This window comes from Lissotriton helveticus, chromosome 8 (assembly GCF_964261635.1).
Source record: "Lissotriton helveticus chromosome 8, aLisHel1.1, whole genome shotgun sequence".
Taxonomy (NCBI): Eukaryota; Metazoa; Chordata; class Amphibia; order Caudata; family Salamandridae; genus Lissotriton; species Lissotriton helveticus.
The window spans coordinates 1,688,326,182-1,688,347,501 of record NC_136069.1 but is presented as its reverse complement, the minus strand read 5'-3'; the positions used below and the strand labels follow the sequence as shown (position 1 = coordinate 1,688,347,501).

Sequence of the window (21,320 nt, the reverse complement as noted above, 5' to 3'; positions counted from 1 at the left end):
GTAATGGATATTTAATGTATGATCACAAAAGTCTCCTCCATCTCTACAGGACTGGCACGAGAGTGGAGGATGCCAGGGAAAACCCTCCACCTAGTAGGATTCCTAGACCAGTAGATCTGCTCACTAATTCAAGCTGGTTCCATGTCCTCATTCTTTATCATTGAAAGGGCCTATAGATCCCTGGCCACCCTTAGGAACTCCGGTCAAACCTCAACTAAACTGCACTTTCATTAACTTGATATAGACACCATCCTACAGTATGAGGGCACCCAAGAATTCTTAATGGACTTAACCAACCTAGTCCAACAACAGAGAAAGTCTTTCATAGAAGCCAAGAAAAAACTGTGCATTCTCACCATCTGCTACATGTGGTTGTATCTCACCAAATTCAAATCAAATATCAAACAGGCACCCTCTTCATCGAGACCCTGAGGAAGTGTTCCAATTGACCAACGAAAGAACTACTGTGTGGCCACACATCCTGCCCCAGATCATGATGGATTGCTTAGCTGGGGCCCCTGCCACAACCTCCCCACAATGGTCCAGACACTCTAGGCTCATCAATAACTGCTCTTGGTCATCCTGGAAAAGCACACAAGCCACAGTGAGTGGACTGCGGGGGAATGATGGAGGGGCACAAACGACTGGTGCTGTAATACTACAGGGGGCTATGGGGAGATCCAGGCCATCAGATAGTACAGGCCCTTGATAGATTATCTTTCTTCTACTGAGGGGGGAGCTATTATAAGTTCCGGGCTGGGAACCACAGGGCCCATGGGACCCCTCTATCCCATTCTCCTCCAGCCAACCTGCTCAATGAAGTGCATCATTGACTAATTCAGGACATACCCAAGACAGTTCCATGATGGCACCCTGCTCTGGTGCCACGTACACATTTTCTCAATGAGCTCATAACCCCAAGTGTCGACATGGGAGACTCTTAACGCTGGGGTACGAGCATAGCTGGTGGTCTGTCGGAATGGACTTCAGTTGAGACATGGCAATCTGGTTAGCCCATTAGCACTAGGAACTGTGCTGCTTCACAGCAGGTGCTTCATGTTACCGAAGTATAGGGTGGGTGGGATTGGGTAGTTGTCATTGGTATTGTTATTTTTTATGTTATTGGTGCTAACACAACTTTCTGTAGTTACCGAAATCCACCCCATACAACGCACATACTCACCCCCGATGGCGTACCCACGAGAGGAGGCCTGAGGGACCAGATCAGATTATATCCGTGACCCCAGTACAGAGCATCAATTGTCTAATTTACATGATCAAAAGAATGCAAAAAGAACAATTGATGGACGTAATTCAGAAAAATGTCATACATTTACCCCAGTATAGAGATCTGGGCCTAAACCCATCGGTTTTTTGCTCACCATGCCATTCCAGTTTGGACCCAGCCATATGCAAATCAGTCTTGACCCTGTGCCCAATGGGAACAGTCCAGCCCAATCTGCCAGGCCAGGTCCTCCGTGGACTGGAAACAAGCATCCTAGGACTGGTTTTTGGCTTTCAGCCCTCATCAGCCAGGATAGCTTGACTCCAGTGGCAAGGAGAGCACGGGACTCACGTCTGAACATACCCGTCCCACTCGGGGTGACAAATGCAAAAAGAACAATTGATGGACAGAATGCAGAACAATGTCATACATTCACCCAAGTACAGAGATCTGGACCTAAATCCATACTTTTTTTGCTCACCGAGCCATTCCAGTTTGGACCCAGCCATGTGCAAACCCAGATCAGATGACTGGGGGTGAGTGCTTTCAATGTTCAACACTCCGTCCATAATCCCCTCTGGTTTTGCTTTGTTCGCCCTAAGTTGGCAGAGTATGCCCAGATGTGGGTTCCTTGCTCACTTTGCCACTGGATTCAAGAAAGCCTGGCTGATGAGGGCTGTGAGCCCGAAACCAGTCCCAGGATGCTTGTTTCCGGTCCAGGAAAGACATGGCTTGGCACTTCGGGCTGGACTGTTCCCATGAGGCACAGGGTCACACTGATTTGCATATAGCCATGTCTGAACTGGGGTGGCGGAGTGAGCTAAAGAATGATGATGGATTAAACCTAGATCAGTTGACTGTGGGTGAGTGCTTGCAATGTTCAACACTCCGTCCATCATCCCTTTGGTTTTGCTATGACCAAATGAATGGCAGTCCTCTGGGCTGCAAAAAGAGCACAGTCTGATGTGCTGTACTACCAGGAGACTGACTTGCTGGGCAATAAAGTCCCCTTCCTAGTATACTGTGGGCCACTCAGGCTTTCCACTCTGGTTTTACAAGAGGATCCAGAAAAAAGCCTTCTTGATTTAAATCCCCCTTCCCTTCAGGGTTACAACGGAATGGAGGGGTCAGAGGTGGAGAAACATATTCATTCATTGTTTCTTGTATGGTGACCCCCTGACACTAATGAACGTCTACCCCACCTTTTCACACTTAGAATACTTACTAGTGCCCAAAACATATGGACAGTGTGACGGCGGCACACATCCTAGCCAGAAGATCTTTGGGCCACTTCCAAGTAGTCATTTGTATGACAACAGGACACCACGTGGGCCCCCAATGATGGAGACTGACCTCACCAAAACAAAACATGCCCAACACACATAGAAGAGATCATTGACTCCTTCTTTACCCAGAACCGTAGCTCCACAGACTAACTGGGCATCCTATAGAAGGCATTTAAAGCGACCCTTCAGGGTATATTATAAGGTATTCAATGGGGGAGAAGCATAGAAAACAACAAAGAGCAACTGATCTGTAGTACCAGATCCTTGGTCTGGAAACGTGTTACTTAGACAACCCAGTACCGAGGCTGCGCATAAACCTGACTCACACACAAACTCTCTTACAACACATAATGCTAGATGAGGTGAAGAACAGATGGCCCACTTCACAAACACATCTCTACCAATAGGGAGACAAGGCGATCAAGCTCTTTTTACCATCTCTGCTTCAACATACAACACCGTACCCCTATCACATGGTAACAAGACAAAATATCGAATTCAAAATATAGAATTACCAAAATATCGAAGTTAAAATATAGAATGGACAAAATATCGAATGGACAGAATATAGTGGTCAGAAATATCGAATTGAAGGTAAGTAATATAATATCGATTTTTTTAAATTTAGAAAGTCAAAATATCGAAGTATGTAATATAGGTATTAAAATAGTGTTTTGTATGTTAGTATATGTGTGAAAAGTGTATATTATTTAAGTAATTTATTTTAAATAATGAATTTTATGTTATTTAATTTTTGCGTAATTTAATTCTGTAGAGGGTTGTGGGTTTATGGGGGAATAGGGTGGGGAGTAATTTAATTATATTCAATTAAATATTAATTTTTAGAAATTACTAATTATTTTTAATTTAATTTTGCGTTTTAGTTCTGTAGCGGGTTGTGGTTTCATAGGGGAATAGGGTTGGAAGTAATTTAATTGTGATTAATTAAATATTTTAATGTATTTATTGGTATTCATTTTGAATTCATTGTTAATTAATTTTTAATTGGTAATTAATTATTATTAATTGATTAATTGATAATTATGCTAATTGTATTATTTATTTTCCGTAGCGGGTTGTGGGTTTATAGGGGAATAGGGTGGGAAGTAATTTAATTGTATTTAAGTAAATAATTTTTATTTATTTATTGGTATTGATTTTTTATTTATTGTTGATTGTTAATTGTTAATTAATTTGTATTAATTGGTAATTAATTTGTATTAATTTATTAATTGATAATTATGATAATTGTATTAATTTATTTTCTGTAGCGGATTGTGGGTTTATAGGGGTATAGGGTGGGAAGTAATTTAACTGTAATTAATTACATCTTAAAATAATTTATGTGTATTGATAATTAATTTTTATTATGAATTAGTTTTTGTTATTGAAAATTAATTCATTGTTAATTAATTATGAATAGGTAATTAATTTTAATAACTAATGTTTTGTGTGTTAATAATTAATTAATGATTACATAATATTAAATTGCCAATTAATTGTAATTAATGTTTTATTGGTATTGATATTTAATTTATGTTTGTTAATTTATTAAATCATTACTTTCCCTACTGTTAAATTCACTAGAGAGGGAATAGTAATTTTTACCCCTACGCTATCCAACGCTTTCTCTACTGTTGAACTCTCTGGAGTGGAAATAGTCATTTTTACCCCTTCGCTGTCCAACGCTTTCCCTACTGTTGCACTCTCTGGAGTGGGAATAGTCATTTTTACCCCTCCGCTAAATGTTACCCTCCCGTTATCCTACAGTAAAAATATTGATTTTTTTAATTAATATTATGTTAATATATAAATATATATATGTATTAAAACATTAAATTGTATTTTTTTAGATAATTTCAATTCATTATTTAATAATTTTAAGGTTAAGTATTTTTAAGTATGTTTTAGTTAATTATATTTATTATTTCATTAATATCAAATTACTTTTAAGACATTTTAAACATTTGATATTTTGACTAACTATATTTTTTAAAACAATATTTTTTATGCGATATTTTTGTACTTACCTGTTTGGAGATAGGAATTCGATATTTTTGCAGTCTATATTTTTTCCTCGATATTTTAGATTTGTCGAGCCCTGATAGCTCAAAAATTACTAGTGACAGATATTGTCACCTACTTTGAGTGATACAGCTCTGAAAAATATACAAGAAGAGAAGTACTACCCCAAGAGCAGATCGACTGGTTTGTGTAAGACCTACGCCTTTTGACACTTTCTGATGCTGAAAAGCAAAACTTAGACGGGGATCTCATGAAAGGGGAACTCTTGGTAGACTTGAGCGAGTTGATGTATGAGAAATCACCTGGTCTTAATGGGTTCCCAGGAGAAATCTTTAAAATTGTCATGCACAAATTGAGTGTCCCCCTAGAGATGGTCATGAAGGAATCAGTGGAGGCGTTGCGTTTACCACAACTTTAGTACTTTGGAGATCATAGTGATTTTGAAACTGAAGTGTCAACTGGAAAGATGATCTGCATACCACCCCATTCCCCTCCTAAACGCAGAGGTAAAAAAGTTTGCCAAAGCACTGGCAGATTGATTTCTCCTTGTAGTTTTCTCACCGGCACAACCCAACCAAGTGGTATTGATGCTCAAACAAGCTGCTCAGATAACATTAGGAAGCTCTATATTGCCCCTAGGCCTGGCAGACAAACTGAAATGGTTGGCAGCAACACTGCTCTTCGATTTCAATTTTTTTTTTGTCATAGCTGCTCCGTTCCCCCGGCCACTTATTGAGGGGGCGGGACTCCGGGCCTTTGAAAAGGTCCTGGTGTTGCCCGAAAGGACACTTCGAGTTCTAGATTTTTGATTCTGTTTTCCTCACTTCCAGGTCGCGCAGGCACTTCCGGGTCACGCTCCGCTGTTCCCTGTTGTTCGATTCCTTGCCTTCTCCGTATCGGGATCCCACTCTGTTCCAGCATGTCGTCGGTCAGTCTCAGTGGACTGCTTCTCCTGCTGCTACATTTGCTGTTCCTTGACCAGCTACCCTCACTTCACCATTCCACCTTTGAAATTAAGGCAGTAACACGCTCGGGCTAGTTTGAATGTTGCTAGCCTACCACACTGACTTGAACGGTTGTTATAGGGCGCTGTGGCTTACGTATGAATTGCAAAAAACACAGTTGATGGACAGAATGTAGAACAATGTCATACATTCACCCCAGTACAAGGATCTGGGACTAAATCCATCGTTTTTTTGCACTCCACATCACCCTGGGTTAGACACTGGCTATATGCAAATCAGCTCTGACCCTGTGCCTCATGGGAACAGTCCAGTCCGAACTACCAAGCCATGTCTTTCCCAGACCGGAATCAAGCATCCAAGGACCGGTTTCTGGCTATCAGCCTTCATTCAGCCTGGATAGCTTGACTCCAGTGGTGTGTAGAGCCTGGGACTCACGTCTGAGCATACCCAGCCCACTCGGGGTGAAAATTGCAAAAAACACAGTTGATGGACAGAATGTAGAACAATGTCATACATTCACCCCAGTACAAGGATCTGGGCCTAAATCCATCGTTTTTTTGCACTCCACATCACCCTGGGTTAGACACTGGCTATATGCAAATCAGCTCTGACCCTGTGCCTCATGGGAACAGTCCAGTCTGAACTACCTAGCCATGTCTTTCCCAGACCGGAATCAAGCATCCAAGGACCGGTTTCTGGCTATCAGCCTTCATTCAGCCTGGATAGCTTGACTCCAGTGGTGTGGAGAGCCTGGGACTCACGTCTGAGCATACCCAGCCCACTCGGGGTGAAAATTGCAAAAAACACAGTTGATGGACAGAATGTAGAACAATGTCATACATTCACCCCAGTAAAAGGATCTGGGCCTAAATCCATCGTTTTTTTGCAATTCCACATCACCCTGGGTTAGACACTGGCTATATGCAAATCAGCTCTGACCCTGTGCCTCATGGGAACAGTCCAGTTCGAACTACCAAGCCATGTCTTTCCCAGACCGGAATCAAGCATCCAAGGACCGGTTTCTGGCTGTCAGCCTTCATTCAGCCTGGATAGCTTGACTCCAGTGGTGTGGAGAGCCTGGGACTCACGTCTGAGCATACCCAGCCCACTCGGGGTGAAAATTGCAAAAAACACAGTTGATGGACAGAATGTAGAACAATGTCATACATTCACCCCAGTACAAGGATCTGGGCCTAAATCCATCGTTTTTTTGCACTCCACATCACCCTGGGTTAGACACTGGCTATATGCAAATCAGCTCTGACCCTGTGCCTCATGGGAACAGTCCAGTCCGAACTACCAAGCCATGTCTTTCCCAGACCGGAATCAAGCATCCAAGGACCGGTTTCTGGTGGTGTGGAGTGCAAAAAAACCATGGATTTGGGCCCAGATCCTTGTACTAGGGTGAATGTGTGACATTGTTCTACATTCTGTCCATCAACTGTGTTTTTTGCAATCTCACCCCGAGTGGGCTGGGGATGCTCAGACGTGAGTCCCAGGCTCTCCACACCACTGGAGTCAAACTATCCAGGCTGATGAAGGCTGATAGCCAGAAACCGGTCCTTGGATGCTTGATTCCGGTCTTGGAAAGACATGGCTTGGTAGTTCGGACTGGACTGTTCCCATGAGGCACAGGGTCAGAGCTGATTTGCATATAGCCAGTGTCTAACCCAGGGTGGTGTGGAGTGCCAAAAAACGATGGATTTGGGCCCAGATACTTGTACTGGGGTGAGTGTGTGACATTGTTCTACATTCTGTCCATCAACTGTGTTTTTTGCAATCTCACCCCGAGTGGGCTGGGGATGCTCAGACGTGAGTCCCAGGCTCTCAACACCACTGGAGTCAAGCTATCCAGGCTGATGAAGGCTGATAGCCAGAAACCGGTCCTTGGATGCTTGATTCCGGTCTGAGAAAGACATGGCTTGGTAGTTCGGACTGGACTGTTCCCATGAGGCACAGGGTCAGAGCTGATTTGCATATAGCCAGTATCTAACCCAGGGTGGTGTGGAGTGCAAAAAAACGATGGATTTGGGCCCGGATCCTTGTACTGGGGTGAATGTGTGACATTGTTCTACATTCTGTCCATCAACTGTGTTTTTTGCAATCTCACCCCGAGTGGGCTGGGGATGCTCAGACGTGAGTCCCAGGCTCTCCACACCACTGGAGTCAAGCTATCCAGGCTGATGAAGGCTGATAGCCAGAAACCGGTCCTTGGATGCTTGATTCCGGTCTGGGAAAGACATGGCTTGGTAGTTCAGACTGGACTGTTCCCATGAGGCACAGGGTCAGAGCTGATTTGCATATAGCCAGTGTCTAACCCAGGGTGGTGTGGAGTGCAAAAAAACGATGGATTTGGGCCCAGATCCTTGTACTGGGGTGAATGTGTGACATTGTTCTACATTCTGTCCATCAACTGTGTTTTTTGCAATCTCACCCCGAGTGGGCTGGGGATGCTCAGACGTGAGTCCCAGGCTCTCCACACCACTGGAGTCAAGCTATCCAGGCTGATGAAGGCTGATAGCCAGAAACCGGTCCTTGGATGCTTGATTCCGGTCTGGGAAAGACATGGCTTGGTAGTTCGGACTGGACTGTTCCCATGAGGCACAGGGTCAGAGCTGATTTGCATATAGCCAGTGTCTAACCCAGGGTGGTGTGGAGTGCAAAACAACGATGGATTTGGGACCAGATCCTTGTACTGGGGTGAATGTGTGACATTGTTCTACATTCTGTCCATCAACTGTGTTTTTTGCAATCTCACCCCGAGTGGGCTGGGGATGCTCAGACGTGAGTCCCAGGCTCTCCACACCACTGGAGTCAAGCTATCCAGGCTGATGAAGGCTGATAGCCAGAAACCGGTCCTTGGATGCTTGATTCTGGTCTGGGAAAGACATGGCTTGGTAGTTCGGACTGGACTGTTCCCATGAGGCACAGGGTCAGAGCTGATTTGCATATAGCCAGTGTCTAACCCAGGGTGGTGTGGAGTGCAAAAAAACGATGGATTTGGGACCAGATCCTTGTACTGGGGTGAATGTGTGACATTGTTCTACATTCTGTCCATCAACTGTGTTTTTTGCAATCTCACCCCGAGTGGGCTGGGGATGCTCAGACGTGAGTCCCAGGCTCTCCACACCACTGGAGTCAAGCTATCCAGGCTGATGAAGGCTGATAGCCAGAAACCGGTCCTTGGATGCTTGATTCCGGTCTGGGAAAGACATGGCTTGGTAGTTCGGACTGGACTGTTCCCATGAGGCACAGGGTCAGAGCTGATTTGCATATAGCCAGTGTCTAACCCAGGGTGGTGTGGAGTGCAAAAAAACGATGGATTTGGGCCCAGATCCTTGTACTGGGGTGAATGTGTGACATTGTTCTACATTCTGTCCATCAACTGTGTTTTTTGCAGTGGCTTACGTATGGGCATCTGCATTTTCTCCCTGCTACAAAAATACTTATTGAGCATTATTTCAGAGTTTTGCTGGCCACATTCTCCTGAAGCTAAGGAGATTTGTGGTGTTCATTATTTCAGTTATGTTTGCCTCTTAGATTGTAAGTCTTTCATTCTCCTGAAGTAAGGAGTAGAGGCATTTTCCTAATTGAGGTTATATTTTATCATTGTTGCTAATCCCCTCATGAGTGATTGTAATGTAAATATATGTATTAGCCATCTGTGCCCACTCTTGCTTGCTCGTATTATAACGGCACAGACTAGTCAGTCCTGATCCTCCACTGGTAAGCATTTACACATACACTATAATTACAGAGACTATAGCAGCACTGCACCCTATTCACTTTGTTTATCTGCTCTATGATCATCTAGGTAGATTGAGTATCGATTCCTGCAACACATTATTCAGTTTTGGACACAAGCGTAAGAGGGGAGTAAGACAGGTAGATTCCTATAGTTTCCATGTAATTGTGTATTTTCTTAGTTCACTATTTGCAGAGTAGTGTGTTGACCCAGTTTTCGTTTACAGGATCACAGAAGTCTCCATTGACGAATCCTAGATCCCAGGCCTTGCTGAGGGATTATTTTCGGATTTCTCTTCCACTTCTCTCCCCTCTTTCCCCTAGTGCTGATCTCGCTTTGACCCAGTTGGGGAAATTAGCGGTGGTTGGAAGTTGGGAACTAGCGCCAAGCTCCAGTCTCTCGTTCCTGCGAAAACTTCAGGTGAGCCCTGATAATTTCGACTTAGTGAGATGGCCATACCTGTTCGCCCTTCTCTGTCACCTAAACTTGGGATTCAAATGTATTACCAACATTGTATACAAATGTGACTGACTGGGTCTGCAATACCATCTGAAATATTGGAACAATTTGCAGTTTGTCACAACACAAGACATGGTTACATATTGTCCCCACTTTTGTTGTCCATTGCCCTGGAACCATTGGCTTTGTGGCTCAGCATGGATACTCAGACACGGAGGTATGAGTCGAAGGAGTGGAGTATCAGACAGGATATTGCTTTAATCTGACTAAGTCCTCATTTTATTCACTTTTCTCCTACCTTGAGGGACTGGGATGGGTATCCAATCTCTGGTTGTCATGCACAGCTCCAAATACCTAGGCGTATACGGTGCCCCAGCTGCTTCCACTGCATGGGAAACTAACATCCAACCACTAATAGGCACACTAAAGGCAGATATTAGGATGTGGTCAGGTCTTCCCCTGTCCTCAATGGATCGAACAGCCATCTTCAAAATGGGCTCCCTACCCTGTTTTCTATATCAACTGCAAAACTACCCATACAACCTACCCCATTCTTTTTTCCACACAAAATATTCTCAGCTTCACACCTTCCTGTGGAACCAAGGCTACCCATGTATCTCCCTCAATAAATGCTTTAAAGATAGTACCCAGATACCCCTAGCGGTGACAGGGCTGCACTTTCCAAATGCTTGATTGATTGGAAAGCTTTTATGATGGGGGCATTGCAGCAGCTGACATCTAGGCAAACTATAAATCCTCACAAATGGAAATAGTCATTGAATGGTGGAACAGCACCCAAGAGGACCCGCCATATGCATTTGAGATGTGGAAGGTCTTCATGAAGGACTTAGGATGGGCAGGGAGGCTCACAGAACAAACTCCAATTTGGTGGCTTGAGGTGGCAGAATTGGCACATGCCCTATACATTCACTCTACTCCACTACACATGGGAACCTAGGGCCTTACGGATATAGAAAGGGCAGAGGCGTGAGCCTCACCGTGACATTCGGCAAACGCGACACAATTTTGCATCATTCAGCTGAAATACAAGACAAAAACCACGGAAAATGGAAGTGACTGCATCCCCTAACTGCTCTTATTGTAGAACACTAGAGGGAGGATTACTACACAATGTATGGAGGTGTGTTAAGATGGGACTGGGCACTTTAATGGCAGAGGGCAGCTCTGACATATAATGTGCCTCAGAACCCAAAGGTGATCCTTCTACATATTACCACAGACATTGGCAAAGGTTGCACACACTGATATTGCTAAGACTAGGATTGATGGTGACTAAGAGAGCTAAAGCTCACCGATGGATGGACAGTGATGCCTCCTTCATTGAGGAATGGTGCAGGGGACACGACTGGTGAATGAATCAAGAGAACCCACTAAACAATGACAGGGGGGTGCCCCCAAACATTTCTTTAAATCTGGAGAAGATGGGCAGATTATCAGGCCATTATTATCACATCAGGAGAATCAAGCCAAGACACTAGACAGAAATCCTCACATGTCGGGATGACTACACTTGTTCAGATCCAGTGGGACCAAGATACTCATAGCAGCAAGGGAAATTCGGGTGAGGGGGCTAAGACTGGGGAGACTAAGGGACGAGAAGCACTTATGTTACACTCAGCAATGTAATCTTTTGTATTAAACAACCAAAATACAATCAAATGTGTTATAAAAAAGAAAAGAGTATGATTGCATGAATATTTTGCTTTTATTGAAAAACTAGCTTACCCGTCGCGTGTTGCTGCGATCTCCGAAGAAAGGAAATTCAAGGAAACTCATTATGATAACATTCAATTTACATTGTGTCATTTTTATTGAAACTTATTCTTTTTAATATGGAAAACATTTCAAAGTGTCGTTTTAATTTAATTTATTTATTCGAGTGCTTGTGGATACACGATTTTTTGTTTTTCCGTCTGGTGCGTACATCAGTATTCGACAGATTATGAGGGCCCTGGGGGGCCGATATTTAAAACAAATGTATGCCAGAAACCTTTGCGGGAGTGTACTCAACAACTTCCCAAAGTTTCCTGGCGATCGGATGAATGGTGTTTTAATTCTTTTTATTTATTTGAGTGCTTGTGGATACACAATTTTTTTCCCCGTCTTGTGCATACATCAGTATTCGAAAGATTATGAGGGTCCTGGGGGGCCGATATTTAAAAAAGTTTTATGGCAGAAACCTTTGCGGGAGTGTACTCAACAACTTCCCAAAATTTCACGGCGATTAGATGAATGGTGTTTTAATTCTATTTATTTATTCGAGTGCTTGTGGATACACGATTTGTTGTTTTTCTGTCTAGTGCGTACATCAGTATTCGAAAGATTATGAGGGCCCTGGGGGGCCGATATTTAAATGATTTTTTATGCCAGAAACCTTCATGGGAGTGTACTCAACAACTTCCCAAAGGTTCATGGCGATCGGATGAATGGTGTAGTAATGCATAAAAGACAAACAAACAGACAGACAGACAGACATACTTTTGTTTTTATATATGTAGATGATTACTCTTGACTGCTTTATTTACCATTTATGATTAGATATGTATATTTGCAAGGAGGCCAGTTATGTAGGGTTAAGATCATGGCATGGATTTATGAATGGTCAAACCTAGACAGTGCTAAACTGAAAGTATCTTTATATGGTGTACATAATTACACATGTACCCAGGTCAGGGTGGACATATGTTGGGTTCTTCCTTTATATGGGTTGCACTTGAGGAGTTCTGTTTTTTTCTGCAAGGATTCAATAACGAGGATACAAGGATTGCTGTTGCTGCCACTTGGGAGCTGTGTGCAGCCAACTGTCCTTGCTTGACTGAGGAGTTATCTTTTTAGTGGGAATGAGCTGTTATGCAGCACACCAAGCTATCCACCTGCCGTACTACCTACAGGCTGCATTCACTTACATTCTCTCTGGTTCTGTCTTCTACAGAGAGCTACTCTGCATTGGAACTACCGCTCATGTGCCAATGGGAGGAGCAAGATGGCGGATTGATGCAATCATGGAACACAGCTATGCAGAATGGCTCTCTAATGCCCGGCTAAACTCGATGAAGAGAAACTATCCAAAGAGGAGAGATGAGGAGAAGATAAGGAAAACGTGAAACGTGACACCACAAAAACGTAAAATACTTTCTGAGCCTTTGAAAGTCTGTGGATACCTGGATATTACAAAGTGAGTCTCTGAATGCGGGTGCTTCATGGTCGTTGATGCTTGGCGCTCACATTTTAAGTCTCGGCTGGTCCGCTGGAAGCATGTATGGATCGGCAGTCGGCTGGTCTAGACTGTTTCTAATCCCAGTGCTTGTAGAAACTACGGCCCCAGAAGTACGCGGGCTGCTCGAGTCCGTGCAAACGCCGCAGGAGGTTTGGAAGCGGACACGGATGCTACAAAAAACTAACACTTCTAAGAACTCCTCCAAAGTAGGTGCACCGCTTTTACGTTTGCTGCAGTCTTGGAAAGCTGCTAACCCTCTCTCAACTGGCGAGCCTAATGAGTGCATAAATGGCAACAAAATACCAGGGGGCTCATTTATTAGGCCGTGCGTCACTTTTACGCCGCCGGTGCGTCACTTTTTGTGACGCACCAGTGGTGTAAAAAATGTGCCTTGTTGCGCCACATTTACAAAGTGACGCATCTAGGTAGATGCGTCACTTTGTAAACCCCTGGGGCCTCATTTATGAAGTTTGGCCGTAGGGAGGCGCAGCACGCCTTCCTGCTGCGCTTCCCTACGGCAAAAGAAAAAGGCAGGAATGCGCCGTATCTATAAGATACGGCGCATTCCTGTCCTTTTCCTCTGCGCCGGCGCACAATGGGCTGCCTGCGCCAACGCAGGCACCTTTGCACAATGGTGCAAGGGTGCCTGCGTTACGTGGATTATTATTTTTGTACAGGAAGGAAAACCTTCCTGTACAAAAATAATCACAAGAGGCTTTTCTTCTTTCTATGTGTGCTGCAGAATGCAGCACACATAGAAAAAGGAAACCCGAGGAGAAATAAAGATGTTTCTCCCTGTTGCGCCTTCCTTATGCCTCCACTGGGGAGGCGTAAGCTTTTGGCACTGCCTTAGAATTACGATTTCTCGTAAATCCGGGGCAGTGTCAAAAGGCCACGGGTGTTGCTGGGAACGCCCCAAGCAACACCCATTGCACGCCCCTTTAACGCAGAACACTGCGTTAAAAGGGCTGATATTTAGCAGGCAGCATTAAGCCACAAAAAGTGGCTTAGTGCTGCCTGATAAATATCACGCAGGCAGCTGCGCCACGGAACGTCGCAAAAAGTGACGTTCCGATGGCGCAAGGGGCCTCATAAATGAGGCCCCTGCGCTACATTATACCTGCATCAGGGTGTTCCCACGCAAGCAAGGGTCACAGAAGTGACGCAGTGAAATCTACCAGATTTCACTGCGTCACTTCTAGGACTCAAATGCGTCAATTTCTTACACCTGCCTCACAGCAGGCGTAAGACTGACACAGGCCCTTTCACATGGGGCTTGCCCCATTTGAAACGACACATTGCTGGGGTTGCGTCACTTTTGTGACACACTCCAGCAATGCGTCACTTTTGCGCTTACAGATACGGCAGAAATACTGACGTATCTGTAACTCCTTGCGACATGATGCGTCATACTGTAAATATGACGCATCAGGTATATCGCAAGGAGTGCGCACTGTGAAGTGACGCATCGCTGCATGAAAGCAGCGATGCGTCACTTTTCACTGCGTCCTCCTTGCGACACCAATGATGCGTCATATTTACAGTATGACACATCATGTCGCAAGGAGTTATAGGTACGGCAGTATTTCTGACGTATCTGTAAGTGCAAAAGTGACGCATTGCTGGAGTGTGTCACAAAAGTGACGCAACTCCAGCAATGCGTCCTTTCACATGGGGCAAGCCCCATGTGAAAGGGCTTGCGTCAGTCTTACGCCTGCTGTGAGGCAGGCGCAAGATTTTGACGCAACAGCGTCCTAAAAGTGACGCAGTGAAATCTCATAGATTTCACTGCGTCACTAATACGAGGCTTTTTGCGGGGGAACGCCCCCTCTGCATACATTATACCTGACGCAGGTATAATTTAGTGCAGGGGTTTGCAAAGTGACGCATCTGCTTAGATGCGTCACTTTGTAAATAGTGCGCAACAGGAGGCATGTTTTACGCCTCCGATGCGTCACAAAAAGTGACGCATCGGAAGCGCAAAACTGACGCAAGGCCTCATAAATGAGGCCCCAGAGGCTTTGATGGAGGCAATCCCGTTATGCCACAAAGTAGCCTACAATGTTTCTAGTAACGGCTTAAAAGACCCTGAGATTGAGAGGAAGAATTCCTCAGAGCATTTGGAGAGGGAGGTGGATTTAAACCCGGAAAGTGCCTCTTTGATTACAGGTTTATTGGTGAGTGATACTCAGGAGAACGCACTTACAGCCAGATTCATCAAGCCCAAAACGGCTCGCAAAGGGCCAGATTCTGAGAATCCGGACCTTTGCGAGCGCTATTTTTGCATTTGGGATTCATCATCCCAAATGCAAAAATCGCATTTTTAGAAATCGCTAAATTGCGAATAATTGCATTTAAGGAATCTCAATTTGAGATTCCTTAAATGCAATTTATGAACCATTTTAAATTTGCGAATTCGCAATCTGGGGCCCTAATTTACCGCGAAGTCTGACTACGTGGTAAATAGCGAAAACTTAGAAAAATGCACTTTAGTGCATTTTTTTAAGTGGTATGTTACAAACACACATGCCCTTTGGACATGCGCGTGCGCAACACCAGTGTACAATACCATTTCAGGGGTGCTACAGGGTGTCCTTTGGACACCCTTGAAATCGCTTCCTTATTTGCGATTCGCTAATTGCTAATCGCAAATAGGGAATGAATGGGAAAGCCATTCCTTATTTGCGATTAGCAATTAGCGAATCGCAAATAAGGAAGCAGTAGAAATCGCTAAAAATATTGCGATTTCTACATGAATCCCGTTTTGCGAGTCTTTAATAGCGATTCCTTAAAAATCGCTATTAAGGACTCGCAAAACAGGACAATGATGAATCTGGGGGATAATGTTGGAGGAGAGAGGGAAAGTCGCAGATACAACGAAAATGCTGTGGAATCCCCGCAACTACATTCAGCGCCCACAGACTTGGCATGCTCTTTATTGGTAGCTGAAAGGGAGCAGAACACCTGTATTTTTTCCAATGGAAGCTTAGTGGATGATGCAAATGTGCCACCAGATATTCTGACATTAAAAAGGGATGGAGGCTGCGAGGAACCACCACAATTACAAGATGGGGCAGAGATTGGATAATCCTGGTAAAGGAGGGTGATGTACCAGTAGGTTCAAAAGAAAGAACAGTGAAAACTGGATCTGGAGGTTAATCACCTAATGTTTCTCATGGCAAGAAATCAAAAGAAAAGGCTAAAGTAACAAGATCTGGGAAGAAAATATTTCATGTACATGACAATTTGAGACACAATAAAGCGCCTTTACATACCAAAGTTACTTCTGAAGATAGCCCTCTCTGCAAATGGGTTCAGGCTGAAGGGGGGGGGCAAGTCTATGATAACATGACTATCAGGGAATAGTCCTACAGAAGGCCACCCTGTGGATAATGGTCTGGGAGAGAGTAGTTTGGAGAATAGAGGCACAGTAATCCTAAGCTAGAGCTTGCTCAGGCTCCTAGGCAGTTCCTGATTTCAACTTCTACTCTTAATACTGGGGAGGCACAGACACGTGAGAAACAAGTTGAGAAGGTTCAAGAAGCTGGGGAGCCTTCCCTTCTTTTGATTCTCCAGGCACTAAAAGATCAAAGACTCGAACCTCAGAAACATTATGCACGGACTAGAGTGGATAATCAAAGCATACAACAGTCACTACAAGAGATGATGATCAAAATAGGGTCACTTACGTAGGATATTTCAGTGCTACAGCAGAGGGTTGCTGATACTGAAGAGTCTTCTACTCCAATAGGCAACTCGGTACAGAAGCATGATGCTCAGATTCTAGCGATGCAAACAAAGCTAGAAAACTTAGAGAATCGCCAGTGTCGGCATAACTTACGGCTATTCAGGGTCCCGAAGGGAAGGGAGGCCTCAGACCCTAGGGCATTTGTAGTCCAGCTGTTTCAGAAAGCCTTCCCAGAATTGACAGATTGGGACTGAGATTCTCAGCTACAAAGAGCTCATAGACTTCCACTGGTGCAGCACAAGGAAGGAGCTTGATACCCTCGACCATTTTAGATTTTTGGGGGAAATTTCCGGCTTAGACAGGCTGTGTCTTTGTAAGCTCGCCCTAATTCTCCTGTTACAGCAGACTCTATCACTTTTTTTGTTCGATCCGATTTATGTAAGATGACAATGGACAGAGGCTGGTTACTACGCTAGTTAATAGATCCACTAAAGGCCGCAGGCGCACAAGTATTTCTACAGAAACCTGAATGGCTAAAGGTCTTGAAGGGTGGACACTCATATTTTTTCTCAGATGAGCAAGAGTCTAAACGAGCAATCTGCAAGTGGCAAGCGGACGCAGCTAATAAGATTTAACAAAGACTCAACAAAGACAAAAAAAAGGGGGACATTTTTTTTCTATGGTTGATTTTTCTCGCTAGGGTTTCTCCTTTCTTTCTTTCTCTATTTTTTTCCCCTCTTTACTATATGGTATAGGGCATGGGGGGCTACCGCCGTGGTACTGTCTCCGAGGTGCTGCCCAAAACAAGCGGCAGTAGGTAGAAGGGGAGGATTCCTCCTTTATGGAACATGGGGGAGAGAACCTTCAGGGTTCTAGGGGTGGTGGGTGGGTGTTGTGTGGTAAATATAGAGGGCGAAAAATTGTCATCAGGGGCACTTCATGGTTTGGGTAAGAGGATTTTAAGCAACAAGTTTGATATAGGCAGAGGTGTAGGAGATGTAAGAATAAAGAAGGGAGCTTGGTTTAGAAGCAATTATTATTATGGATCGGATTAAATGTTTGGCATGGAATGTGTCAGGATCAAATATTGCAAATAAGTGACAATTAGTGTCTAAGGAGCTGAAAATGTACCGCCAAAGTATAGTTCTATTAACAGAGATGCATCTTGCATATAAAGATCGGAAGCTTTTCAAACACCTGGGGTACAAAATAATAGTATGTACTACACAAAATGTTTCTATAAGGGGCACTGCTATATTAAAAGATAGCAGGTTTTCATGTAAAATAGATAAGACACTGGCGGTCCAGAGGCACAGCTAGAAATTAGAGGCAAGAAGTACGTGTTTTATTCCGTTTATGGATCTAATGTAGATGATCCTTTTGTTTTTGATTTGCTTAATATGGAAATGTTGGATTGGGAGGGGGAGTGGCTGGTGATGGGGGATTTTAACTGTGTTATGGACTACGGTATTGACTCAACAAGGCAGGGGGCTACTCCTAGAATGCGAAAGACGTGCTCTGCAATATTAGAAATAGCGCAATAGCAGACTATAAAGATGCTTGGAGACGACAGATGTATCCTACTGTCCCTCTTTATACGTTTTACTCTGCTCCTCATAGGCTTTACGCAAGAATTGATATGGCATGGGTTTTGGATAATGTAATGCCAGTCTCAGATATGGAAATATGCCCTTGGGTTACTTCTGACCATAACCCTATTCTACTATCTTTTTAAGCTACACCAGAATGTAAAACAGCCAGGTCCTTTTCTTTTCCTAGATATTTACTTACAGATAGCGAATATCTGGCAAATATTACTAAATAGCTTGAGATATTTTTTAGCGAGAACATTGGGACAGCATTTCCGCTTACTGTTTGAGACACTATGAAATCGTTCGTTAGAGGCATCACTCAGAAATGTATATGGCAATAGAATAAGGACCGGTGTTTCCTTCCTGTGGTGCGTGGCCACTGTGGCTTTAGACGTTGTCTTTCCATCCTTTGGTAAGCAGCCTTTGTGGCATCAGACCTTGTGTTTCCATCCTTTGGTCTGCGGCCACTGTGGCATCTGACCTTGTATTTCCATTCTTTGGTGCACGGCTACAGTGGCACCAGACCTTGTGTTTCCATCCTTTGGTACGCGGCCATTGTGGCATCGAACCTTGTTTTTCCATCCTTTGGTATGCTGCTACTATGGCAACATACACTGTGTTTCCATCCTTGAGTGCATGGCTGCAGGGGCATCAGACCTTTTGTTTCCATCCTTTGGTGCGTGACCACTGTGGCATCAGATCTTGTGTTTCCATCCTTTGGTGCACGGCCACTGTGCCATCAGACCTTGTGTTTCCATCCATTGGTGCGCGGCCACTGGGGCGTCAGCCTCTGTGTCTCCATCCTTTGGTGCACGGCCACTGTAGCATCAGATCTTATGTTTCCATACTTTTGTGCACGGCCACTGTTGCTTCAGCATCCTTGCTGCTATCCCTTAGTGCGCAGCACCTTTTGCATAAGCCTATGTGTCTCTCCATTGGTATCTGACATCAGCCCTTGCCTTGTCCTGTCATAAACTTTGGGTTGCAAGATGTCATTTAGGGTCTTCTACGTTATTGTGCCTCCACTCTTCATGGCCTTGCTCAGTACAAACAATATCAAATCCTCCCAGTGTTAACAGTAGCACATTATTCCTATGTCCTAAAAACACAAAATTAATATTCATAATTAAAAAAAATACATTACTATTAATTCACCCTACGTTGCCACGTACGTGAGAAAGACAACATGCTTGGTGTTGTGATCGGGCATAATATACCTGTGAGACTCCACTATATATTAATATATATTCACATTTACAATAGATAAGCCTTCACATTAGGTAAGGCCATACCCACTTTCCATTTACACAGTTGCTGGAATGGGAAGTGGTGTCTAGTTCTGGATTTAAGATCTGATCCATATTTTATTTGTAAAATACTCTACAGGTGACTGGGTTTGGTGAGGTCATCTTTTGATCCCACTCAACATTATGAGACGTGATTGCAACTGAATGTATGGTGGGTGTTAGAAATGTAAACATTTAAACATTTTCTTCACCAAGTTCATTTGGGCATCTTCCGTAAGGTCTTGCATTAATAGCTTTTAACCAAGCCATGAGTGTGGAGCAATCCCAACATTTCAGAAAGTATCACAGACTGGAACCTCAACACTGGAGTTTCAATGATGTGAGATATCAAGGAAAGAAAGAGAAGAAAGACTAAGCAGCAGTGATAATGGCCGTGGACAGCTGATGGAACAGCCTGTTCATCGGTGTAAGGCTTACCCCACTTCCACGGCCCCATAAGATGGCGGCCATGTTGACGGTGATTTCTTTGCCTTCCGGAGCTGCAGTGTCAATTTTTCCAACCTTTACAAGTTCGAAATCCCCACTTTGGGATATTTGAATATTCAGGATATTGAAAGCGGTCTGAGCGTCTCCATTTACATCAATAAAGATTTCTTCCCCATTCCGATCTTTAAATGTGATATTTCTCAGGTAATGAAGTAACTAGAAAATGATACAAAATGAGGGAGTTACTAGAAATGACAGATTTTACTTGTAAGTCTTTCCTTTGTCAAGCTTCTGACTGCCCCCCACATCTGTGTCCATCCCCTCACTCTGTTCCATGTGGGGTGGTAGAGGATCCCTGTGTGGGAGGGAAGCCCTGGGTGGGAGGGTACTCCTGAGTGGGAGCACCGGGTGGAATGGGAGACCTGGGTGAGAGGGGTGCCTGGGAAGGAGAGGAGCCCTGGGGGAGGGGAGCCCTGGGTGGGAGGGGACCCCTGGGTCGGGAGGAGCCCTGGGTGGGAGGGGAGCCCTGGGTGGGAGGGAAGCCCTGGGTTGGAGGGGAACCCGGGTGGGAGAGGAGCCCTGGGTAGGAGGGGAACCCTCGGTGAGAGGGGATCCCTTAGTAGGAGAGGAGCCCTGGGTGGTAGAGGAGCTCTCACTGGTAGATGAGCCCTGAGTGGGAGGGGAGACCAGGGTGGGAGAGGAACCCTTGGTGGGAGGGGAGCCCAGTTCAAGTACCAGTAATAACTTCCTGCTCATGGGGTGGGCTCTTGGGTTCAAGGAAACTTATTGCTCTGCCTATCCGCACAACGGTGACATAATATAATAATAACATGATTAGCCAATAGCGGGGACTGGTACAGGGTTAAATTTCAAAATAGGAGGGTTCAGGGGACTCGTAAGTACTTTCACGTAACTTTTTTTTAATGTTGATTTTAAATTTGGGTTAAGTGAAATAGAATGAGTCAAGGTGAAAGTTGTGTGATTTATGAACTTCTATTTACTCCCTGTAATTAGGCCCAGGACCAATAATTATGGTGATTTATTTCCATTTTTTAAAATCTCCATACGATCCCGGTGGCGGTTCTGTGCTAAGGCCGTTTTTACTATAACATCAATCAATCAATTAATCAGGGGTTTGTGTAGCACGCGACTCGCCCATGAGGGTCTCAAGGTGCTGGGGAGGGGTTCAGCTCCGGATCAGTCAAAGAGCCAGGTCTTGAGGTTCTTTCTGAACGTGTGCAGGGTCGGGGAGCGTCTAATGTTTACAGGGAGCTCGTTCCAGGTTTTGGCTGCAGTGTAGGAAAAGGCTCTCCCGCCGGTTCTGTTTCTGCAGATGCGGGGTACCTCCACCAATGTGAGGTCGG

General features: G+C 44.4%; 1 protein-coding gene across 1 annotated transcript in view; it reads right to left on the bottom strand.

Moving 5' to 3' along the window:
• The window catches only part of LOC144774092 (vomeronasal type-2 receptor 26-like), a 35,443-nt gene that overhangs the window by 12,542 nt on the left and 1,581 nt on the right, over positions 1 to 21,320 (bottom strand). Inside the window, exon 2 of the mRNA XM_078659118.1 lies at positions 19,948 to 20,172. Within this exon, the coding sequence (XP_078515244.1) occupies positions 19,948 to 20,172 (225 nt within the window). The remainder of the gene's footprint in view (positions 1 to 19,947; positions 20,173 to 21,320) is intronic.